At 56.1% G+C, this 20,089-nt stretch overlaps 12 protein-coding genes across 16 annotated transcripts; 5 read left to right on the top strand and 7 right to left on the bottom strand.

Annotated features, from left to right (window-relative positions):
- Nucleotides 1–225: 225 nt before the first annotated feature.
- H310_07241 lies at nucleotides 226–1,555 on the bottom strand. 2 transcript variants are annotated; one of them, XM_008872593.1, is made up of 4 exons: nucleotides 1,207–1,555; nucleotides 801–1,154; nucleotides 644–751; nucleotides 226–586 (listed from the first exon to the last, which is right to left on the bottom strand). In XM_008872593.1, the coding sequence occupies exons 1-4, from the start codon at nucleotides 1,537–1,539 to the stop codon at nucleotides 455–457; spliced, it is 927 nt and encodes a 308-aa protein (XP_008870815.1). In that variant the 5' UTR covers nucleotides 1,540–1,555; the 3' UTR covers nucleotides 226–454. The 2 variants fall into 2 exon arrangements, with proteins under 2 accessions (XP_008870815.1, XP_008870816.1); XM_008872594.1 differs by having other exon boundaries at nucleotides 226–751.
- A 210-nt stretch (nucleotides 1,556–1,765) lies between these two features.
- Nucleotides 1,766–3,310, top strand: H310_07240 (hypothetical protein). Its single transcript, XM_008872592.1, has one exon. The coding sequence runs from the start codon at nucleotides 1,848–1,850 to the stop codon at nucleotides 3,174–3,176; it is 1,329 nt and encodes a 442-aa protein (XP_008870814.1). The 5' UTR covers nucleotides 1,766–1,847; the 3' UTR covers nucleotides 3,177–3,310.
- A 16-nt stretch (nucleotides 3,311–3,326) lies between these two features.
- Nucleotides 3,327–4,889, top strand: H310_07239. Of its 2 annotated transcripts, XM_008872590.1 has the most exons (7): nucleotides 3,327–3,499; nucleotides 3,556–3,652; nucleotides 3,711–3,817; nucleotides 3,880–3,967; nucleotides 4,019–4,085; nucleotides 4,149–4,339; nucleotides 4,391–4,889. In XM_008872590.1, exons 1-7 carry the CDS (start codon nucleotides 3,338–3,340, stop codon nucleotides 4,762–4,764), a joined length of 1,086 nt encoding a protein of 361 aa, XP_008870812.1. In that variant the 5' UTR covers nucleotides 3,327–3,337; the 3' UTR covers nucleotides 4,765–4,889. The 2 variants fall into 2 exon arrangements, with proteins under 2 accessions (XP_008870812.1, XP_008870813.1); XM_008872591.1 differs by lacking the exon at nucleotides 3,327–3,499 and having other exon boundaries at nucleotides 3,522–3,652.
- H310_07238 lies at nucleotides 4,756–6,374 on the bottom strand (the record flags this gene model as incomplete). Of its 2 annotated transcripts, XM_008872589.1 has the most annotated exons (3): nucleotides 4,756–5,423; nucleotides 5,483–5,633; nucleotides 5,679–6,371. In XM_008872589.1, coding segments are annotated over 3 exons (1,480 nt in total), but the record flags the coding sequence as incomplete, so codon positions are not given. The 2 variants fall into 2 exon arrangements, with proteins under 2 accessions (XP_008870811.1, XP_008870810.1); XM_008872588.1 differs by having other exon boundaries at nucleotides 5,483–6,374.
- Nucleotides 6,375–6,494: 120 nt separating this feature from the next.
- On the bottom strand, nucleotides 6,495–8,187 carry H310_07236. 2 transcript variants are annotated; one of them, XM_008872586.1, is made up of 4 exons: nucleotides 8,056–8,187; nucleotides 7,910–7,973; nucleotides 7,276–7,867; nucleotides 6,495–7,219 (listed from the first exon to the last, which is right to left on the bottom strand). In XM_008872586.1, exons 1-4 carry the CDS (start codon nucleotides 8,149–8,151, stop codon nucleotides 6,838–6,840), a joined length of 1,134 nt encoding a protein of 377 aa, XP_008870808.1. In that variant the 5' UTR covers nucleotides 8,152–8,187; the 3' UTR covers nucleotides 6,495–6,837. The 2 variants fall into 2 exon arrangements, with proteins under 2 accessions (XP_008870808.1, XP_008870807.1); XM_008872585.1 differs by having other exon boundaries at nucleotides 6,512–7,219; nucleotides 7,276–7,973; nucleotides 8,056–8,186.
- On the top strand, nucleotides 6,503–6,950 carry H310_07237 (hypothetical protein). Its single transcript, XM_008872587.1, has one exon. It carries the CDS (start codon nucleotides 6,570–6,572, stop codon nucleotides 6,804–6,806), a length of 237 nt encoding a protein of 78 aa, XP_008870809.1. The 5' UTR covers nucleotides 6,503–6,569; the 3' UTR covers nucleotides 6,807–6,950.
- A 248-nt stretch (nucleotides 8,188–8,435) lies between the features above and the next one.
- Nucleotides 8,436–9,496, top strand: H310_07235 (hypothetical protein; the record flags this gene model as incomplete). The annotated part of the gene is made up of 2 exons (XM_008872584.1): nucleotides 8,436–9,326; nucleotides 9,386–9,496. The coding sequence occupies 2 exons, from the start codon at nucleotides 8,436–8,438 to the stop codon at nucleotides 9,494–9,496; spliced, it is 1,002 nt and encodes a 333-aa protein (XP_008870806.1).
- Nucleotides 9,497–9,535: 39 nt separating this feature from the next.
- Nucleotides 9,536–10,704, bottom strand: H310_07234 (serine/threonine protein kinase). The gene has a single exon (XM_008872583.1). The coding sequence runs from the start codon at nucleotides 10,660–10,662 to the stop codon at nucleotides 9,685–9,687; it is 978 nt and encodes a 325-aa protein (XP_008870805.1). The 5' UTR covers nucleotides 10,663–10,704; the 3' UTR covers nucleotides 9,536–9,684.
- Nucleotides 10,705–12,251: 1,547 nt separating this feature from the next.
- H310_07233 (hypothetical protein) lies at nucleotides 12,252–13,773 on the bottom strand. The gene has a single exon (XM_008872582.1). The coding sequence runs from the start codon at nucleotides 13,726–13,728 to the stop codon at nucleotides 12,454–12,456; it is 1,275 nt and encodes a 424-aa protein (XP_008870804.1). The 5' UTR covers nucleotides 13,729–13,773; the 3' UTR covers nucleotides 12,252–12,453.
- Nucleotides 13,774–14,310: 537 nt separating this feature from the next.
- Nucleotides 14,311–15,560, bottom strand: H310_07232 (hypothetical protein; the record flags this gene model as incomplete). The annotated part of the gene is made up of 2 exons (XM_008872581.1): nucleotides 14,311–15,242; nucleotides 15,278–15,560. The coding sequence occupies 2 exons, from the start codon at nucleotides 15,558–15,560 to the stop codon at nucleotides 14,311–14,313; spliced, it is 1,215 nt and encodes a 404-aa protein (XP_008870803.1).
- Nucleotides 15,561–16,134: 574 nt separating this feature from the next.
- On the bottom strand, nucleotides 16,135–17,423 carry H310_07231 (hypothetical protein). Its single transcript, XM_008872580.1, has one exon. It carries the CDS (start codon nucleotides 17,404–17,406, stop codon nucleotides 16,183–16,185), a length of 1,224 nt encoding a protein of 407 aa, XP_008870802.1. The 5' UTR covers nucleotides 17,407–17,423; the 3' UTR covers nucleotides 16,135–16,182.
- A 932-nt stretch (nucleotides 17,424–18,355) lies between these two features.
- On the top strand, nucleotides 18,356–19,741 carry H310_07230 (hypothetical protein). The gene has a single exon (XM_008872579.1). It carries the CDS (start codon nucleotides 18,433–18,435, stop codon nucleotides 19,687–19,689), a length of 1,257 nt encoding a protein of 418 aa, XP_008870801.1. The 5' UTR covers nucleotides 18,356–18,432; the 3' UTR covers nucleotides 19,690–19,741.
- The last annotated feature ends 348 nt before the right edge of the window (nucleotides 19,742–20,089 follow it).

The following is a 20,089-nucleotide window of genomic DNA, read 5'->3' as shown; positions in this document are numbered from 1 at the left end:
TCGATGACTCGATGGAGCGACAGACATGGCGTTCGCTTCACGCGTGAGTCGCGAGCATGGAGGGAACAGGAGAGGGGGTGTCTTCATGGGTGACGACCGGGTCCAGAACGAGTGTTCGAGAATTTATGTGTCGAGAGATCGAGAGCCCCACGCGTCGTTTGCACAGGCTCCGTATATCACGCCGCTCGTCACGTACGGTAACGTGTATATCTCCCAGGTGCTGCTGCCACATGCCGCTGAACTCTGCCACCCCGACGGAACAAGGCGGCGACAACCTGTTGGCCTCGATGCACCCAATGTCGGGTCGAAGCAAACGCGGAGGGGCTTTCGAAGCAGCCCGTGGTGTGGTCAGCAGGGCTATCGGGCTTTCGAAGCAGCCCGTGGTGTGGTCAGCAGGGCTATCATCCTCGGCAGAGTTTCAATGAATCAGCTGTTTGTATTTGCAGGGTCGTCGTCAACTGCCCTCGTCGGCTGTGGCCTGCGCCACGTCCATAAAGGCCTCTGGGATCGGGTTGCGAATCCACGGCGGCCGAAACACAAAGTAGAGCCCGTTGTCGCCGGGCTTGGTGTTCCAGTCTTCGACCACCTACAGCCCACACCACCACCCCCCTGTCAATCCAAACCATGCCGTCATCCTTGGTACCTTGAGCAGCGCGTACTTCGTTGTGATGCGGTGGTTGTTGCACAGGACATTCATGTATGCTGTCACGGCGTGCTCGACGCCGCCGATTGTGTCCACGTCAAAACGAATCTACAAACAACACACAGCCATTCGATGTGGTCGTCCTGCCAAAGCATACCGCAATGTTGCCGTCGTCTGTGGGCGCAATTACAATCTTGCAGTCTTCCCAGTCGCTGACGATCGTTTCCGTGAGCTCTTTTAACAGATCGGGCAGCATCTTTCGCGTGGGCGGCGCCCCAATCGCCTTGGTCGCGCCGCCAGGAATGAACGCGCCGTGCAAGATCTTCTTGTCCTCCATCCATCTCTTCCGTACGGCAGCGTCGATCGCGTCGTTGTAGTGCACCTCCATGTGCGGGTACACGTACTCCTTGTCTTCGAATCCGTCTTCGTACTTGAGCTTGCGCGCGCCACTGCTGCACACAAAATCTTTCCCGCCTATTTCGAGCCGCTTTGCCTCGGATTCCAGGCGTTCCTGCGCCACAAACACACCCTCTTCAACGGTTTGACGCGCATGGAGCACGTACAGCTCGGAGGATCTCATCGCTCAGACTATATCGCGACGGCGTGTACTCAAACTGGTTAAACAGACCGTTCTTCGTGACCATCTTAGGTGGCCCCCTGGCCGCGACGACATTGCGCCGATTCTCGTCCATGTTGTCTTGGCGAGCTTGGATGACTGCATTGGGGGCGAGCCGACTGGGCATCTTGACAATGGACGTGAAGTTACCCGTCGAAAACGCGCACTTGATGTGCTCGGCCTCCGAGTTGGCGTACTCCGGAAGGATGGAAGAGAAATTGGGGAGCATGTAGTGCGGCATCGACGCATGCTCTTCCACGGCGTCACCAGCTTGATTCATCCAGCCCTGAAAGTTGCCAACCACGTCCAGGAAGCTGCCACGTTGTATTTTTAGCCTTCAACACCATGGTACGTACAATTGTACTTTGTACTGGTCTTACAAATAACTCGTTTCACAACGGTACGTTGATTTCATGTACTGACCTACGTACATTGAAATAGAGGCCGCTGATTGGTCTGTGACGTTTCAATGTTTACCTCCCTTTTGTCACATGTGAATCACGGTGGCCTCAAAGAAACGATCGCCGAGGCGCCGACTATTGCCCAAAAAGACCGCGAGTGCCTCCTGCCACCAACCTCCTCGACGCTATGACGCTTACCCTCAAGGCGGCCAGCAAAGCATTCGCTGCTGTCATTCTCGCGCCCGTGGCCATTGCAGGGTTCGCGCTCTTCCTCGCAGTGTGGTTCGTCATGACGATCACGTTCGTTGGACCCCTTGTCCAGTACTGCTGTAACCAGCGGGACCGAAAGCTCCTTGACCGTTCACGTCTTTGCGAACGCGTCCCAGACTTACAGTTCATCCGAATTCCTCACGGCAACAATTGTGCGGGATTCGATCTCGCCGTGCGATTCACTCGATCGACCACGTCGACAACGCTTCCCCCCGTGTGTATTCCCAACGGTCTTGGCGCGTCCATGACAACCATCAGTCAGCTACATGAAGAACTTGTCAAACGTGGGCACACCGTTTTGTCGTATGATCGCCTTGGAGTTGGCTTGAGCGACCGGAACACGACGGGGGTGTCGCCCACCGCCGACGACGTGGTCAAGGACATGGAATTTGTTCTGTCGTCCGTGCTTCCTCCAACCACAAAATGGCTTGTCGTCGGACCTTCCATGGGCAGCATCGTTGGCCAGTATTTTGTCGCGACGTATCCGAATCGGGTGGTGGCATTTTTGAACATGGACGGGTTCCCGTATCCGTTCTGTCGCCGCCGCGCAAAATTTGTGTTGGCGGGACTCATCTACAAAGCGTACGCAGCTATTATTTGGACGGGGGTGATGCGGCCATTTATTTCGATGGGCATCCAGTCGTGGCGCAGTCGTCTCCAAAGTGCCGCGTTCTCTATCGATGTCGTGCGCGCTGAAACCAACCAGGCCAACTTTTTCCGAAACCTCGCCCACGAAATGATCACGATGATCGACCTGGCGGACAAGGTGAATGCGGCGTGGGGGAGCCAGAGTTGTCTCGAGCTGTCACCCGCCGACCTCCACACGCTCGCCCACACGAAGCCATCGGCAGTTGGGGATGTGCGCGACGATGGTGAGTGGGTCCCAATCGACGACAGCGCCATAACCGATCAACTCATCCCGAACTACGGGACGATTGAACCCGCCGAGACTGCGCAAGCAATTGCGAGTCTTCTTGCGCGACAACCCCAGTCGCAACTCGCCAAAACGTGGCAAACCCTGCATGTCGACGTCATGAGCGGACGCAACTTTGATTACGCTGGCGCGAGTATGTTTATCGACGATGAGATGAAGGACTGGTATGCTGCGGAACACACGATCCATGCGCTTTTGGCAGCTCGCGGCTGCCGCACTGTGTTCCCGACCAAGGCGCACTCGGATATGTTTGCCATGGTCCAGTGCATCGCAGATCACGTTGACAAGCTCTCCGGGGCCATCGACGTCTAGCCACAAGCATTGCGCTGGCCAAGCACTGCTGCCTGCAACGTTTCATCATTGCAATTATCGCCTTAAATCGTTTGGATTGGTTGATTATGTTTAGTTTTATCCAATTAACTGGCGCCACATCCGGATACTCCACCACGTCAAATCAGTACAGCCAAAGCAACATGGGCAACGACCAATCTTCCGCCGCGGCGCAGGCTGCAGATGCGCACGGGAGCGACCATGTTGGTTTCCGCGTCCTCGGTATCCAAGAGAACTCTCCTGCGTCCGTGGTGGGGTTCGTCTCGTTCTTTGACTTCATTCTCTCTGCCAACGGCATTCGTTTGGTACGTACCTGAGTTCACCCATCATCCCTCGGAGATTTGGGATCGGCTTGCTGCAGGACACCAAAGATTCGACGTTCATGGAGTTGATCGCCCGAAGTGAAGACAAACCCATGCAGTTGTCGGTGTACAACATAAAGTCGCAAACCACCCGGGGTACATTCTGTATACTCCACTCGTCGCTTCCAGCGACTCACGAACTTGTGTGCATTAGAACTGTCACTCACGCCATCGCGTAATTGGCCTGGTAAAGGCATGCTGGGAGTCACGATTCGGTTCGACTCGTTCGACGGTGTCGAGGATCACCTTCTCCACGTGTTGGTGCGGATTCCCTTTTGCATTCCTTCATGACGTGACACACACGTCGGCACGTGCTATGGCAGGAAGTGGCCAAAAAGTCCCCCGCGGATATAGCCACCCTCGAGCCGAACGCCGATTACCTCCTTGGCACCCCCGAGCGCGTGTTTCGAGGTTTGTGCATGGCCATTATGAACACGTTATGACTTCGTTTTGTTCTCTCAGACCCCGAAGACTTGTACGACGAAATTATCGATCATTTGGACCAGCCATTTCAGTGCTACGTGTACAAGTACGTTGCGATATATGTCGACAGCCTTGATCGAGTGGCATCTCAGTGCATGATGGATGCCAGTGCCCGAACGGATCAAGTGCGGCTCGTTCGCATCACTCCGCACGACCGATGGGGCGGAGAAGGATATTTAGGCGCCGAGGTCGGCCACGGGTACCTCCATAGGCTGCCGGCAAGCGTGCACTCTACGGTGGGCGAATCGGTCGGTTTTGTGAGCATTTCGAATCACGCGAAGGCGGCCACCGATTACTTTGGTATGTAACCTGCCACATCCCATGGGGTGCATTCACACTGCGTGGGTTTAGCCCCCCCTGCACCTCCAGCTGCTCCTGTTCCTTCTGCTGCACCTGAAACTACAGCGACCGAAGAAGTCGCACGCCCCACGTTATTCGCTGCAGGAGACGCCCCAACCATTCCCTCCACGGAAGAGCCACGTGCTACCACTGACATGTCCGCGCCATCGGAGGTTGGTCTGGAGGAAGCGCCAGCCGCTCGCGACGCACACACCATTGTCGAACCAACGCAAGAGGTTCAACCGCCCACTGCACCGAGAGTGGTCACGCCTCCCAAAAGCGCAGCCAAGCCAGCGTACCCCCCGCCCGTGGGTGGCGGGATCGGCTTTCCAATCTCGACAGTCGCCACCTACATCGACCCGACTTCTCCCAAAGCATCATCGTAAGGAAGGGCTCGACTCGTTGGATCTTATAGCTCCATCTTCCGCAACATGTCGAGAATGGACTCGGCCGTCTTCTTGTTCTGGGGCACTCCCACGCCGGCATAGTACATGTCAGCTAAATTTTTCCACGCAGCCATCGAGTGCCGGTCCGCCGCCGCCTGGTAGTACTGGAACGCTTGTTCGTACAGTCGATTAGCATATGCCAACGCCCCCAGGGTACACAGGGCCTCCGGGTGGCCCAACGCGGCAGCACGCTCGTATAGCTTGTGCGCTCGTGGGATATTCACCGACACCAGCGGGGGCTGCCCTTCCCGGTACATGTCTGCCAGGCACACCATGGCGTCCCCTTCATCCTGGTCAACAGCTAAGTGCAGGTACTTTAAAGCCGTTTCCAGATGGATAGGGATGCCCATGCTGTCATCGCCATTCAAATGGAGCTGCGCGAGGTAATACAGCGCGCCGCCGTGGCCCTGGCCCGCCGCTTGCTCGATCAACATGCGGCTGCTCACGGGGTTGGCGGGAACGCATTCGTTCCCGACGTGGAGGACATGTCCCATGAAGTACTGGGCGCTGGGGTCGCCAATTTCTGCTGCTTTCATGAAGCAGTCCATGGCGAGAGGAAGGTTGGCCACGGTCGGGGTTGGCACTGCCGTCGGGTGGTCCTACGCAGGCCAGTCGTCTTGTGGTTACAATAATGTTGATGTGGTTAGAGAGATCGCACATCGTAGAGCATCATGCCGAGGTTGTACAAGGCGTCCGGGTGGGGTTTGTCGCAGAAGGCCACGACAGAGTACCATGCCCTTGCCGCGTGGACTAGCGGAGGGTCGTGTGCCATGCACAAGTTGCCCATACGAACATAAGCGTCACGGTGGCTGCGCAAAGAGCATGAGCTAGAGACTCTTTTTGAAAGAACACACCCGTTGTCAGCGGCCCGGCGCAACCACGCAATGCCTTTGGCTTCATCACGACCACCGATTGCTTCCATGATGGATGCTTCGTTGACTTCAGCAGAATTTGACAATGTTAATGGAGGCACAGGTCGTGAGTTGTCCAAGAGCGGCTGTGTGATGCTGCCATACGCATCGTCCAAGTCGGCCGAGGTCGTACGAGCGACCAAAGGGGACTTGGGCGCAGCAGTTGGCTGCTTCGACTTCCTGTACTCTTTGTACAGCTTTCGGGCGTGCTTTCGAATGCTCTTGATGTCTTGCAAATTCGATGAAGAGGCGCTGGCTCGCTGCCGTAATGTCTCGGCATCCAGCGACCACTCGTCGTCCACATCTACTTCGGCATCGTCGTCATCTTCCAGGAACATCAACGCAAGCTCATACTGCGCCGACGCATCCTGGGCTTGTGCGCGTACGTACAAGTCGTTTACATTGTTCCACAGATCCACCGACGTTTCTTTAGGGTTGGATTCGATGGGAGGCGTCGTCGACGACGTGGCAAAGCTCGCGAGTTGGAATTGCGTCACGACGCGAGAAGAAAACAACGTGCGCTGTTTCCTCGACAACAACAGTGACGATGCATGCATGTATCGCGCTCGGGAAGCAGCGGAAGTGACTGCAATGCGACGCCAGGTCCGCGTGACATGCGAGAGAAAGCGGGTCATGTTGATCAATGACGTCCAATTCAGCAACGATGATAAGACCACGTTGATTGGACATAAACGAAGAGTAGTAACTATTCTGATTGGTCAATACTGTTTGTTATAACCAATCATTTTCAAGGGATTGGTTTTTCTCATCGACTTCAGAAATCGCAGCCGAGCCGTCCGCCGTCTGCGCCGCCGCTCGTCTCTCCGTCACAACATGGGCAATATCTTCTCTCCAGTCGACAGCATCAATTACAACTTTGTCTCGGGGGTGTATGGCTTGTGTACGGTCATCTTTCTCGGGCTCCTCGTGATCCAACGCTACACCGACGCCGTCGAGGGGTTCTACATTGTGTTTGCACCGTTTGTTCCGTGCTTGCTGTGGAGCCTCGTCGTGCGCCGCAACTGGCTGGCCAAAGAAGCGCTCGCCGTGGAGTCCAAGAAGACAGAGTAGGAACCACCATGTTTGTTCATGAATGGAATTTTTAGAAGAAGTTCCGTGACGTGAACCGAGGCAACTTGCGCGTCTTTTGCCGCTTTTGATTCACAAACTGCATCGCTTGCCGACGACGATACGCCGACTGAATGCGCAGGACACACCGAAACGCCACGCTCTTGTCTGCCGCCACAATATTCTTGGACGCCGGTCGCATGTACGCCAGCTTGAACCGCTGGAAGCTATAGTAGAATCGTGAACTTGTCGTCGCGTCCACACACTCGATCCACTCGTTGTCCTTGTCCAAGTCAATGTCCATTTGGACTCGCCTTGCTTCGACGTCTGCGCGGAGTATGGGGTCCCCCATCAGCATCTCCATCATGAGCGCTTCAATCGTGCGGGGCACGACAATGTTTGCTCCGTCAAAGTCACTACCATCACCGTCAGTGGTTCGTCATGCACCGTGCGAAGGAATTCGATGTCGTACAGTGGTTTGTCCAGCGCGAGGGTCTTGAGGTGTCGGTTGTAGTAGATCGGGACGTGTTCGTCCGTAAGCGTTGAGAACCACACGTTCTCCTTGGGCGTGCGCTTTGGCGGCGCCGTGACGGTCGTGACGTATCCATGGAGCGGGAAGGAAGAGATGCAGTGGGTCTTCATGTTCAAGTACGCCACGGCAGCCGCGACCCAGTTACGCAAGCAGAGGTAAGCAGGCATGCGCTGCCACGACGGATCATCGTCGGGAACGGCATACGTCGATGGAAGATGGAGAGTCTGAATGGTTCGAAGGTGGGCCGTGCATAGCTCGTACGGCTTGGTGAATAGTCCCACCGGTTCGTTTGATGCGAGCCATTCCCACCCGCCTATGTGGGTGTCGATGTTCTTGACAATCCACGCGGCCCACACCCCTGACCACACCACTGACGGAGGCGCATTGCCAGCATCAAGGTTGAACAGTAGAAGCACGCACTGCACCGTCGCAAGAACGGCCGGGGAAGGGAGGAAGTCCCAACCTAGTGGCTCGAGAAAGTCCGACTTGCCCAGTTCTTGCAACGTTATCGTGCACTCGTCCAACGCCGACACTGTGCCATTTTGAGAGTGGTGCGAACGGAGTGCAAGCATACCGATGACTAGCACTTCCACTTGACCAAACGAGGGGTCGCAGTACGGTCGCTTTGCGGCCTCTTCCTGATACCGACACAATGCTGTCGTTAGCACTGGCTCCTCAAACATACTTCGCTATTTGGACCCGCCATGCGAGTGGACTGACCTGCTTTAATATCAAATGACTCTCTGCGTCGGGTACACCACGGTGGGCGTGTTGCTGCTTTAAACTGGCCAAGTACTCCGCGAGAAGCTTGTTCATTCTTCTGGAGCACGCCCTCGCGCGCACACCTCCACGCCCTATAAATAGGCCATGCTATCCGAGAAGTCAAAAGCTTGGTATTCCGCTATCTAGCGGAAAAATGTCTTCCTCTCGTTAGTTTCGCGCTATCTGACCGCCAAGACATGCATGTCGGCATTGCATGCAAGTGATTCCTTCCATGCATGTCACTTCCGCGGTTGCGCGGCGATTCCACGGGGAGACATCTTTTTATCCGTAGGAATTCAAATTATCCGTAGTCTGGAACCACAGGCGAGAGATTCAAGATGACGGCGCCACCGTCGACGCCGTCGCAACTAGAAGGCTTGAGCGGTGCGGACGAAAAGCAGCACCGGTTCTTCGCATGCGAGTTAATCCAAGAGTCGGGCATCTTGCTTCAGCTACCACAAGTCGTCTTGGCGACTGCCCAGTCGCTCCTGCATCGGTTCTACGCGCGACAGAGTTTGTTCGATTTTGACGCTTTCCGAGCCGCGATGGGGTGCATCTTCCTGGCGAGCAAGGCCGAAGAACATCCTCGTCGGATCAAAGACGTTGTACAAGTGTTCTTTCGCATGCGCAACCGACGTATGGACCTCGGACTCACACCGATGTTGCCGTCGGATCCTCGCTTCGCTACTTGGAGCGACTGGCTCGTCATGGTCGAGAGACAGGTGCTAATCGAAGTTGGGTTCTCCATTGACGGTACCACCGAACACCCTCACAAGTTTCTGCTCTACTACGTCAAACTTCTTGAGTGCTCCGACGCTTGTGCGCAGAAGGCATGGAACTACGTCAACGACAGCTTTCGAATCGACCTGTGCTTGCGATATGACGCCCATGTCATCGCATGCGCTGCCATCAGTCTTGCCGCACGTGTGCTGCAGCATGCTCTTCCCCTTGGATGGGAGGTGTTGCTTGAGGTCGACATGGCGGACGTTTTGTCCGTGGCGCAGGAAATGCTTGCGTTGTACCAACTACGTCGAGTTCAATGGCTCCAGCCTTTGACAGCAGTTGACCCATTCGAGGTCACAAAAGATGACGAACTCGCCACCATTGCTGTGGATGCTGCACCTGCTGCTGAACATCCTCAAGCAGAAAACCCAGCCATATCGTCGTCAATGTCTCCGGTTGCACCAGCGCTCGAGGCCCTCGAGACACAACCCTCCCGATCTCCCGATGTACACGACCGCAAGCCCACCAATCGTTCTCGATCACGGTCTCCACACAGTCCTGACAGGCCCAAGCGACGTCGCAGTCGTCGAAGCTCAAGCAGGGACCGCAAACGGCGAAGTCGAAGCAGGAGCCAACAGCGGGGCCACCGCCGAAGCGAGTCCAGAAACCATCGTGAACGCCGCCGAAGTCGCAGCCTCGAGTACCGACGCTCCGACCACCCCCGCCAGTATCGTCGCTATTAAATCGAGGAGTATGCCGCATGCGAGCACTGGGAGCAACAATCCCCCACTCAGTCGGTTGCATGGCAGAAGGTAAACAACTGTGATGCGAATAAATTATCGGGCTAGACTTAGACGCGTGCGTCTAGAACGTGCTTCGGTACTTTGATCGTTGGAACGACGCTTTGAAGGGATCCAGCACCTTTTGGAACATGGAGAGCTTTCGCCGCATGATCGGATGGGTGGGCGATGTCGGCTCGGACGTTGCTGACGAAACGTCGCTGTGGCGTTGGTTGGAGTGACCGACTGCCGCAACCACATCCTTGATGGTGGCACGCGTCGACGGGTGAATTTGAAGCATGGCGTCAAGCAAATCGAAGACGTCGTCTGGGATCAATTGATTCACGCTCAAGTGGTCGCACAGCGCGGCGAGACCGCGTTGCTTGAACAGTTCGAAATGATCGTCCAACACGCGAGCTTGTCGGAATGGCGCCACCCCCGTGACCATGATGAAAAGCAGGATGCCGAGCGACCACACATCTGTCTGGCTGGCGTCGTAGCCCCTGCCGTCGTATAACTCTGGCGCCATGTAAAAGTACTTGCCGACGACGGCCGTTTGTTTGACCGAGGCGTCGGCGGCGTGGCCAAAATCACACAGCTTGCACGTGTTGGTTTCGTCGACGAGGATGTTTTCGAGCGACAGGTCGCAGTGCGCATAGCCAAGGGACCGCAGGAAGACCAGGCCGTCCGCGATTTGACCCACATACATCAAACCCGTCGCCACGTCAAAGCGTTTGTCCGTTGTGGCTTTGAGGACGTCGAAGAGGGAGCCACGGGCACAGTGGTCCGTCACGAGATGCTCGACGCCTTGCATTTGGAAGCTGTCTCGAAGGCGGAGGATGTTCGTATGACCACCAACTTTCTTGACATGTTTATGTATCCTGCGTTCCATGGCAACGTGTTCGTCGACGCGGCATGTTGCTTTGTCCGCGACGATCTCGAGTCGCTTGATCGCGACAACTTCTGCGGTCTGTCTGTCGGTGGCGAGGACTATGTTCGGGAGGAGCTCGGGGGCGTCGTCGATTTCTGGGGCCGACGGCTCCAGGATGGTATAGCGTTCCATCGTCGTTGCAGCGGAATCGAGAATGGTCTCGGCGTCTCTGCCTCCCCACCATGTTGAAGTTGCGACTGCGGAGAATTTTGTCGCGGCTGCGTCATCGTGGGAGCGATTTTCAGCGGCGAAAGCATGGACCAATCAGCGGGCGCCAAATTCTTTACCTTGGCATTTGTATGGTGCCTCCAAGCAGCAAGATCACAGAACGTGAGCGCAATTCCATCACGTGTTGTGAAAACCCGAGCCGTGGTGGCTTGTTTTGGTCGCCCAGAGTGAATACCGCCTGTGACTACCGAATGTGCCATCGCAGGCAAGCGAGATGACCAGCCAGCCCTGTAGCCCTGGCTCGGAAATATTTGGCGTCTGTGTCGGCGAGAATCGTGCTAGTCGAAAACTGTGCCTTGGGGTCCATGACATGGAGGCGAGATCGCCAGGACTCAGGTCTCGCGGACGAAGTAGCTGGGGATTCTGTGGACGCCAAGCGTCGCGGTAACTTCAACTCGCCAAGAGGCACCGCGAGATGTATTCGCCACCCACCGATATCTCTGGAAGGAACGCATATGCGCTTGGACATGCACCGCCTCTCGTTCGACGCCACACTGATGAGCACTACGGACGAGAAAGACAGACTTGAGCAAGCACTCGTGCATTCAGAGGGATGCTGGTTGGCTCGCACACGAGGGGAAGCGGCCGTCGACCATGTGGCGTTCGCATCGATTCCACATGTTGACTTGCTTCTCCCATCCACAAGGTTCGACGGCGGTGACAACCTTCCATGCACATCTCTCTCCCCCAAGGTCGAACGAGCAGCAGCCTCGACGTACAGTACATATCCTGGACTACATGGGGAGCCATGTCTGCTCGACAAAAACTACCATGGGACCCCGCCAGAATGAAATGTCCATTGGTATCGTCGACTACGATGCCAATGGATATTGCATTCTACTGTAGTGGGAAGGCCACTAGCAAGCGACGTCCATGCCCAAAGTGACGCCGACGCCGCCCAACGCAAGCAGCAGACATCAACCCCAACGATCCATTCGGCATGTTGGGCTTCATGGCAAGAGTAGTCGAATCGAAAGCGGTTTAGCCGTTTCTGTCTTCTTCCGCACCACCAACGCTTCTTCAATCGTCGATGGATTCCACATGTGCTGACCGTGATTGCCCGGACAACAGGACAGGATTGATCGGCTCGAGTGTTGTACATCTGTCGCCGAGACAGGACTTCCACGATGGCAAACGTAGCCAGCACGAAGTTCGCCCCAAACTCTAGCCACGGGGGGCCATGGGGTAGCTGGCACCATCGCGAGTTTTGTCTGTGTATATACGATGACTTCATGGAGCGGACGCCACCAAGAGACGTCGCCGCCGCCTTCAACCTCTCAATCCTTCACGCACAGTCCGTTGTTTGGCAATGGACGGCTCTTGAGGTGAGTTCGTTGGCACATAGTCGACCGTCCGACATTGCTCAAACTTACCAGCTTGGTGGCTTGCAGGGAGCCACCCTTTCTTTAGCGGAACCTGCGAGCGGATTTGACAGCGCTGGCGGAATGGAGCTGCTTTCGACATCACCAGCGTCGAGTAACATAGAACGAATGGGAGTAGTCCGTGTAGAACAGAGAGATGCGCTCTCCCCCTGCAGAGTCATGTCACCTCGCTCACGACGCCACCTCCAGTCTCCTGTGTCGTCTATTGCAGCTGCAGGCGTCCAAGGGTAGCGTTCAACTCTGCAGACAGCAAAGACATTTCGTTGTGCCATCGCATGCAAATCACAACACGTTCACTATGGCTAGGCATGGCCTACAACAGCGGCTGGTAGCCTCCGCGTTGCTTTTTCTTGAACAAGACGAATGCAACAGCCACGGCGAGCATCATGGCGAGCGCCCCCACGCCGTATGCTTCGGTCGACGTGCTATGGCCCAGGCGAGCCGTCATAGCAGACGAGTCCACAATTGGAACGTCGGCGGTGCTGCCAATCGGGGGCCATGAAAACCATCCAATGTGTTGCACGACATGCACAGCCACACCTTCTTGCAACGCCGAAGGCTCCGGAGCCACTTCGAATGTCTTGTACTTGTTCTCCGTGACTGCGACCACTGCGGGAGCTTTGGGAGTGAAGAACCACTGGCGCTTCTTCTCTTTGGGCAAATGCGCGGGCGTGATGTTGAAGTAGTTGATGCGACCAGACCCAAACCCGGAGCGGGAGAGTGTGTTCACAGTCTGCACGTAGGCCGAGCCCGACCCAAGCACATCGACCTTGGTATTGTTGCATGCCAAAGACGCCGTGTACGCGCTACCAGAGCCAAGAATCGTGATCTTGCTGTTGCCGCAGTGACCACTGGGGTAGTAGTTCACTGACCCCGACCCGAGGACTTCACTTTGCAACACCGTCGCATCCACGGTGCCATGAACATACGCCGAACCCGAGCCCAACACCGACGTCTTCAATGCACCGGCCGTGACAGACGCCGTTTGAACGCCGATCGCACCACCGCCGAGAACAGTCAATTTGGCGCGCTTGGTGGCAATCACTGCAGGGGCCGTCAAGAACACGGACCCGCGACCTCCCGCCGTCAGTTCAAGCTTGGACACAGTGACGGCATTCACAGAGTCCACCCAAACGTTATGACTGCCAAGCGATGTCACCCCAACACTGGAGAGCGTGTCTTGGAGGGACAGCGCGCCGTTTTGCACAATGGTTTCGGCAGTGGTGGTCAAGTCCGCAATCGGACGGTTGAACGTCACTTGGACAAGCAGCGACGCCGTGATATCCACATCACGTTGAGCAAGGGAGAGCTTGAGTTGTTGATCCGACCCCGTCATGTGAATGCCACGTTCGTCGATGCCGATGTCGATCTTTCCAGCGGGAACAATGTCGGTTTGGATCAAGTCGGCCAAGTCGTTGGACGACGTTGTCACGACGACAGTGGCCGTTTGGTTGAGAGAAGGGTCGTAGGATACGATCAGGCGGCCAGGAAGGGCCGAGGTGAGACCAATGAGAGTGCCATTGCCACTCGCCCACGACCGGACCGTGATGTTGGGAGCTGTGATGGTGTCCGACATGCTGGTTGGCATGCAAAGTCGATTGTGACAGTTCGGCGGCAGCCCGCGGCAAACAAGAATGCATGTAAAATCAAGAATGTTATCGAAATGCTTGTTTGATTAGTACACGGCATGAGTGTATGTCAGAGTGTATGTAGGTGCCATCAGGTCCGTCGTCGACCGCAGCAGAGCATGAATGGGTTTGCGCTGGTCGGCTGGACAAGATGTGAGAGACTTTGCAGGAAACAATCAACGTGCTCCCAAACCTACACGCCTTGATCGTATGCCGTGCCAAGCAGTCAAACATATACCGTGACCCACAGCGACTGCTCAGCCCCTAGAACGAAACCCGACTTGTTTCGCTCGGCCCTGGAGGTTCGAGGAAAGATTGGGCGGTGGGTTCAATGAATGATCTTTGTGGGTACGTGTTGGAGGAGTGGGCAATGCGGTTGTTGGCGGCAGCCACGATTCGCCGTAGGTTGGATGCTTGGATGACACCGGTCGTCATGTGTTGGTTGAATTTGTCGCACTCGAGTGCCGCACTTTCAGTGCCGTTTTATCCGTACAACGCTGAACTCGACCAAGAGACAATGCGCTTCTACTTCACTTTCCAATCTACTGAAGGGACGCGTACCCCAGACGCTGACGCTTCTTGAACACGACAAACGCCACCATGGCCAACAGGACGATGGCCAGAGCGCCAACGCCGAGGTTACATGTCGAAGTGGAGCTTCCCATCCGAGTTGCCAAGGCAGACGATCCGACCGGCGCGCTCGTTTCGCTCGTGGGCCAAGGAAACCAACCCGTTTGCTGTACAATGTGAAATTCCACGCCTTCTTTCAACGTAGTCGGCTCAGGGGCAACGTCGAAAGTGATGTACACGTTGTCGGCGGTAGGGACGACTTGAGCGGGGGTGGGAGTGAACCACTGGTACTTCTTCGCCTTTGGCAAGTGCGCGGGGGTCACGTTGTAGTACTTGACGCTCCCACTGCCGTAGCCAGAGCGAGCAAGCGTGTCAATAGCTTGCACATAGGCCGAACCGGACCCCGCAAGGCTGACTTTGGTTTCGAAGCACGCCACGGACGCCACATACGCATTGCCGGAACCGAGGATCGTGACCTTGCTGTCATTGCAATGGCCAACGGGGTAGTAGTTGATGGAGCCAGACCCCACGACTTCACTCTGGAGCTCCGACGTGACCACGGTGCCGTTTACAAACACCGATCCCTGGCCTAAAACAGACGTCTTGAGCTCTTCGGACAGCACAGACGGTGCTTGAAGGATGACGGAGCCACCGTCGAGAGCAGAGAGCTTGATGCGTTTGATGGCGCTCACGGATGGCGCAGCGACGGACACATTTCCCGAACCCCCCGACGAAATGTCGAGTTTGGATACGGAGATCGGGTTCAAAGCATTCACCCACACGTTGCCACTGCCAAGCGACGTCACGACGACGTTGGCTGCATTGTTTTGGAGTGACAACGAGCCATCGTGCACGATGGTTTCGGAAGACGTCGTCAAGAACGCAATCGGCGAGTGGAGAGTGACTTCAACCAAGAGCGATGCGTGATGTCGACGTCACGTTGGGTCAAGGACAGTTTGAGCTGCTGTTGCGAGCCCATCGCGTGGATGCCTCGCTCGTCGACTCGAAAGCTAGTCTTGCCGCTGGGGACAACCTCGGCTTGAATGAGATCGGCAAGCTCTGGCGCGGACGTGGTCAAGGTAACGACGGCCGTTTGATTGAGGTTGGGGTCAAATGACACAACGAGGCGCCCGGGAAGGAGCGAGTGAAGGCCGGAGAGGGTGGCGTTGCCCGCGTTCCATGAGCGGACAATTGTGCTGGGGGCCACGATCGTTTCCGACATGTTTGGCGATGTGGATAGCTCAAAACCGTCTTTGACGCACTTCCAGGTATGTCATGCTGATGACATCCGAGACATTTCAGCTTGTGACATTTCTTCTGATTCGGCAATGCACCAATCAAAACATCCATCTCCAACCTATTGACCAATAAAATTCGATGAAGTCAAATGGCGTCGCTGATTGGACAGTGCCACATCACACACACCAAAAACACGCAAGATTTGTCTGCGCCTCCGGCCGCTCTGGACGTGGGGAGCTTCAACTGCCTCGAATGAACGAGAAAGAGCCTCACGTCGGCCATCTCTTGGGCGGCGCACACGAGGTGGATGCAAATATACAAGCGCGGTCGAGCAGATTCTCGGGAGTTGAAGGCGTGGGAGGTTTGCCCATTTTCGTGGGCAAATGGAACGTCACCATAGGTGGAGAGGGTGGATGATGTGTCATGAGGCTAGCCTGTCAACGAGAGAGTGGTGACGAAAAGCAAGATCAAATTAGCATCGTCGCTCGCTAATTCCTCCCGACGAATGTGATAATGTATAATGTGACACCTGCAACAGCGGCCGCTGAAGCAGTCGTATTTTTCAAATGTTGGACCAGCCATTCTATGAACATATGAATTTTTCTTTATTGCACGAGCTCGTAGCCGCCTCGCCGGATCCGCTTGGTGACCACGACTAGTATGCCCACCACGACCAACACAAAGATGCCCACAATGCCGAGTGTTTCAATACTTGAAGTGGCATCCATGAGAGGCGACAGCTTCACGTCCATTAGAATGGGTGGCCACCGCAGCGTTGCGGACGAGAGCCGAACCAGCACGAACGACCCTTCGTGCCACGGCGGTTGGGGTACCACCTTAGCAATCTCGTACTTGTTGGTGGTTGTGGCAGCGACGGTGGGCTGCCGCACGAACGGAAATGACTGACCACCGGAATTCTCGGGTAAGTGCTTGGGCGTTCCGTTGAAGTAATTGATCGAGCCCGACCCGAATCCGGAGCGGACCAGAGTGCCCGCGACCTGGACATACGCGTCGCCGTTCCCGACCGTGTTGACGCTGGCCGTGACGCAAGCCACAGACCCCAAGTACGCGTTTCCAGACCCGACAATGCTAATCTTGCTGTCGTTGCACGACCCAAATGGAAAGTAATTGACTGAGCCCATGCCGAGGAGGTCGCTGATCAGGTGCGACGCCTGTACGTCGCCCTGCAGAAACACGGACCCGCGTCCCGGCACTTCGGACTTGATCGTGTTGGCATAGATTGATTTCGATTGCAGCGACACGGATCCCTGGGCGAATATCGTGACCTTCAAATTGCGCTCGACATGAATCGACGGAGCACTGAAGTAGACATCGCCGGCGCCGCTGGTTGTGATGGACAGGCCAGGTGCAGCCACGGGTAATGACGACTCGATCCAAACGGCGGCATTGCTGTACGACGTGATATACATGGGGTTCGTCGACGTCGGTGCCACTGCCAGCGCACCAGACTCCACCAGTGTTTCTGCGACCGTGGAGAACGTGTGCACGGGATGGCCTAGGGTGACATGGACAAGGAGGGTGCCCTCGGTGTCAACGTCGCTCGTGGCCAAACGAAGCGTGAGTTGATTGATGTCGTCTGCTGTAATGGCGATGTCCGCCTGGACGAGTGACAGAAGGGCCGGTGTTGTCGAGGTGACGGTCACGACCGTGGTCGTCGTGGTCGCTGTGGCATTCCCTGAGCACGAGACAACGACGCGTCCAGGAAGATTGATGCTGAGGGCACCCAAGTGGCTTGTCGTGGAAGACCAGCTCCGTACGTGCATCCCCGGCACGACGATTGTACCATCGTCGCTGATGCCTCTCATCATGGGTTGCGAATTGCCCGTGTGGTCCAGTTTGGCGTTTTTCATGATTTGCCACATCGTAACTTGTTTAACCACAAGGTTTTATTTCAGCCAATAGTCCACACCAAAACAGTGCATGTGCAACACAGCTTCGTCCTCCGAGGGCCATCGCGTTGGAGTTTCGCACAATCGCATCACACACGTAGGCACTGAGTGCTGGTCACGCGCAGCTTCAGCAAGTTGTACATTGTCGTTTCACGATCGAAAACACAACCTGTCGAGCCTCGGGCACGTACGTACTATTGAATATAACGTGATCGCGTTAAATCCGTTTTAAGTGAACCGTCACGTCAGATGGGGTTAAAAACAAACGCGAAGATTCGGTCGGGCCCGGCAGGATGATCGCAGCCAATTCGTGGTACATACCGATCGCGCTCGGCAACTACGCGCACGGGACGGGGCTACGTTGCCACGCGTGCGGAGAACCGATATCCTTGACTCTATCGTGCGATGGCTTGTTCTTGTTTAACGGCAAAAGCGTCGAACACGCCCTAATGTCCTTCACAGTATCGACGCCGCAATGTTCCAGTCGAGTCCTCAATAACAGACGTGGCTGTGGCCAACTCGTCGGGCTCGCGCAAACTTGGCTTCCTTTAGGGAGACAAGTACACTCCACGCGCGACCACTCGTCCTGAGATGGGTGGCGAATGCGGAGCGCACCTGTCAGTCGGTGGGCTCAAAGCCATCGGACCAACTTCCGCCGACCACTACATCATGCAGCCGAGGAAATTTACTCAAGGGACAGCGCGCAGGTGTGCCAACCTCACCGAGAGCATCCGATGTGTGCGTTATTTTCCCGGTCCTCACAGCCAAGGGCACTGAATTCACGGCATGTTTGTGGGTGTGTTCCTTTTCAACATCGCGTCGTCCAGTATGCCCAGATGTACAGTATACTATCACCTGTCCAAGCACCCTACAGTATGCGCCAATTGACTGGGCCGTCGGCCGCGGTGTGGTGGCCCATTGTCGCATCCGCCGCCCCACCGCACGATGTCAGTTGCTGCTCCCAACACCATCACCAAGACGTGGAACACGACGACGCCGATTGAAGGCATGCTCCTCCAATTCCCTGGTCGTGTCTTCATCAACCAGAATCCGTCCCTGAAAGCCGCCGCTCGCGTCGTTGTGACGTCCAACTCGCAGGCGGTGGTGGACCTGTTTGGTTTCAACGCGACGCGGGCTGTTGGCGACAGCATCAACGTCGGGTGCAACCAGCGGTTCGCCATCAACAGTGCGAACCAAACGTACTTGGACGTGTCGGTCACGACTGGCGTGGATGTCCACGCGGCAGGGTCGCTTCTAGTACTTGTGACGGTGCAAAAGCCGCTTTCGTGGGTAAAATCCACCGCCGACACCGTCGTGGTCAGCGGTGCTCTGGTCAACGGAGTCACCAAGGTCGTGTCTCTCACTGCGTTGGGCGCAGGCAACATCACGACGACGGCCAAGTACCCCGTGACTTTGTCCAACCTCACGTTGGCGGCTACTGGCACCGGCAAGGTCCACTACTCGGCATCCACGACCTTCAACACAACGTCGGGCGTGTCGTTGGTGATTTCTGGCCCCGGCATCGTCGCCCTTGACTCGTACCGCACGCTGACGATCCCGAACCTCCGCACCACCGTGACTGGCAGCGGCTCGGTCTACGTCACGACAAACGGCACCCTGACCGCCCAAGATATCCGAACGTACTTGTTTGGGAACGGCAACGTCAGCTATTACCCGAGCCAAGGCACGACCGTGAACAACACGGTCAACTTGTTCAAATCTGGTCATGTGTACACTGGTTCCATCCTCTCTCAAAACGCGACGGTTGCCGTGTCGGGGGCTGGCGGAGTTGTTGTGCAAGTGAACGATACGTTGGCAACGTCTATCAACGGCGCAGGAGTTGTTTCGTACTTCAATAAGACGGTGAACCCGGCGCACTTGCCCAAGCCCAAGGGGTGGTGGGTGTTCAGCAGCCCGAGTGCTGTTGCCACGAGCGACAACACGTTCAGTGTGATCAAGGACACCCCCGAGCCGACCAAAGTCGCGTTGAACGTCACGATTGACCTCTACAGGTCGTGGACGAGCCGCTGCTTCACTCAACGCTTCCAAACAAGTGCCGAGACCACGTCCCTGTCGAGTTTGTTTTCTCCCACTGAAGACGTCGAATCGATGGCCGCGGTGGCCTTTGCCCTCGTTGCTTTGGTCGTCCTTGCGATTTTCAAAGCCAAGAAGCGCACTGGGTACACTGCGTTGCCCAAGTAGAGCCGTCGTCTTGACCAGTCTAACAACCTCTATCTGTCCTTTTCTACTGCAAGCGGTTTGCAAGTTGGGAACACTTTGCTGCGGCATCGGACGAGGCCGCATCGCCGCCGCATGTGCCATCACAATTGTGGTCCAATTTGATTGGCAGGATGACCACCCAATCCACCAATCCGAACGGTCTCACGGATTCTTTAACCAATCAGATTGCATCCAAGGTATCTTGGTAATGAGAATCAACGTTGGAATAAAACGCGTTTCCCACAACGCGCAGCCGGTTGTACCGAGACGACGTAAGTGGCTGAGCGCAGCAGTGTCCGCGACGGCATTGCACGGCGCTTCGTCGCGATCTCATCCTGCCGCCTAGAGTTATGGTGGGCGGCCGTTGACCGGTTCAGGTTGC

Source organism: Aphanomyces invadans, assembly GCF_000520115.1.
Source record: "Aphanomyces invadans strain NJM9701 unplaced genomic scaffold supercont1.13, whole genome shotgun sequence".
Lineage (NCBI taxonomy): Eukaryota > Oomycota > Saprolegniomycetes > Saprolegniales > Verrucalvaceae > Aphanomyces > Aphanomyces invadans.
Note: the sequence above shows the minus strand (reverse complement) of the source record. Positions and strands in the feature narration are given on the sequence as shown.

Coding starts and splice junctions, on each gene's coding strand:
- H310_07241 (XM_008872593.1), bottom strand. CDS start 1,539: ATGAATCAAGCTGGTGACGCCGTGGAAGAGCATGCGTCGATGCCGCAC. Junction 1,155..1,206: donor GCGATGAGATCCTCCGAGCT/GTACGTGCTCCA, acceptor TTTGTGGCGCAG/GAACGCCTGGAATCCGAGGC. Junction 587..643: donor CGAAGTACGCGCTGCTCAAG/GTACCAAGGATG, acceptor TGTGGGCTGTAG/GTGGTCGAAGACTGGAACAC.
- H310_07240 (XM_008872592.1), top strand. CDS start 1,848: ATGACGCTTACCCTCAAGGCGGCCAGCAAAGCATTCGCTGCTGTCATT.
- H310_07230 (XM_008872579.1), top strand. CDS start 18,433: ATGTCAGTTGCTGCTCCCAACACCATCACCAAGACGTGGAACACGACG.
- H310_07236 (XM_008872585.1), bottom strand. CDS start 8,151: ATGAACAAGCTTCTCGCGGAGTACTTGGCCAGTTTAAAGCAGCAACAC. Junction 7,974..8,055: donor GTCATTTGATATTAAAGCAG/GTCAGTCCACTC, acceptor TGTCGGTATCAG/GAAGAGGCCGCAAAGCGACC. Junction 7,220..7,275: donor CTCGCGCTGGACAAACCACT/GTACGACATCGA, acceptor CGGTGATGGTAG/TGACTTTGACGGAGCAAACA.
- H310_07234 (XM_008872583.1), bottom strand. CDS start 10,662: ATGGAACGCTATACCATCCTGGAGCCGTCGGCCCCAGAAATCGACGAC.
- H310_07237 (XM_008872587.1), top strand. CDS start 6,570: ATGGGCAATATCTTCTCTCCAGTCGACAGCATCAATTACAACTTTGTC.
- H310_07231 (XM_008872580.1), bottom strand. CDS start 17,406: ATGATGAGAGGCATCAGCGACGATGGTACAATCGTCGTGCCGGGGATG.
- H310_07239 (XM_008872590.1), top strand. CDS start 3,338: ATGGGCAACGACCAATCTTCCGCCGCGGCGCAGGCTGCAGATGCGCAC. Junction 3,500..3,555: donor CTGCCAACGGCATTCGTTTG/GTACGTACCTGA, acceptor GGCTTGCTGCAG/GACACCAAAGATTCGACGTT. Junction 3,818..3,879: donor ATCACCTTCTCCACGTGTTG/GTGCGGATTCCC, acceptor GTGCTATGGCAG/GAAGTGGCCAAAAAGTCCCC.
- H310_07233 (XM_008872582.1), bottom strand. CDS start 13,728: ATGCCAACCAGCATGTCGGACACCATCACAGCTCCCAACATCACGGTC.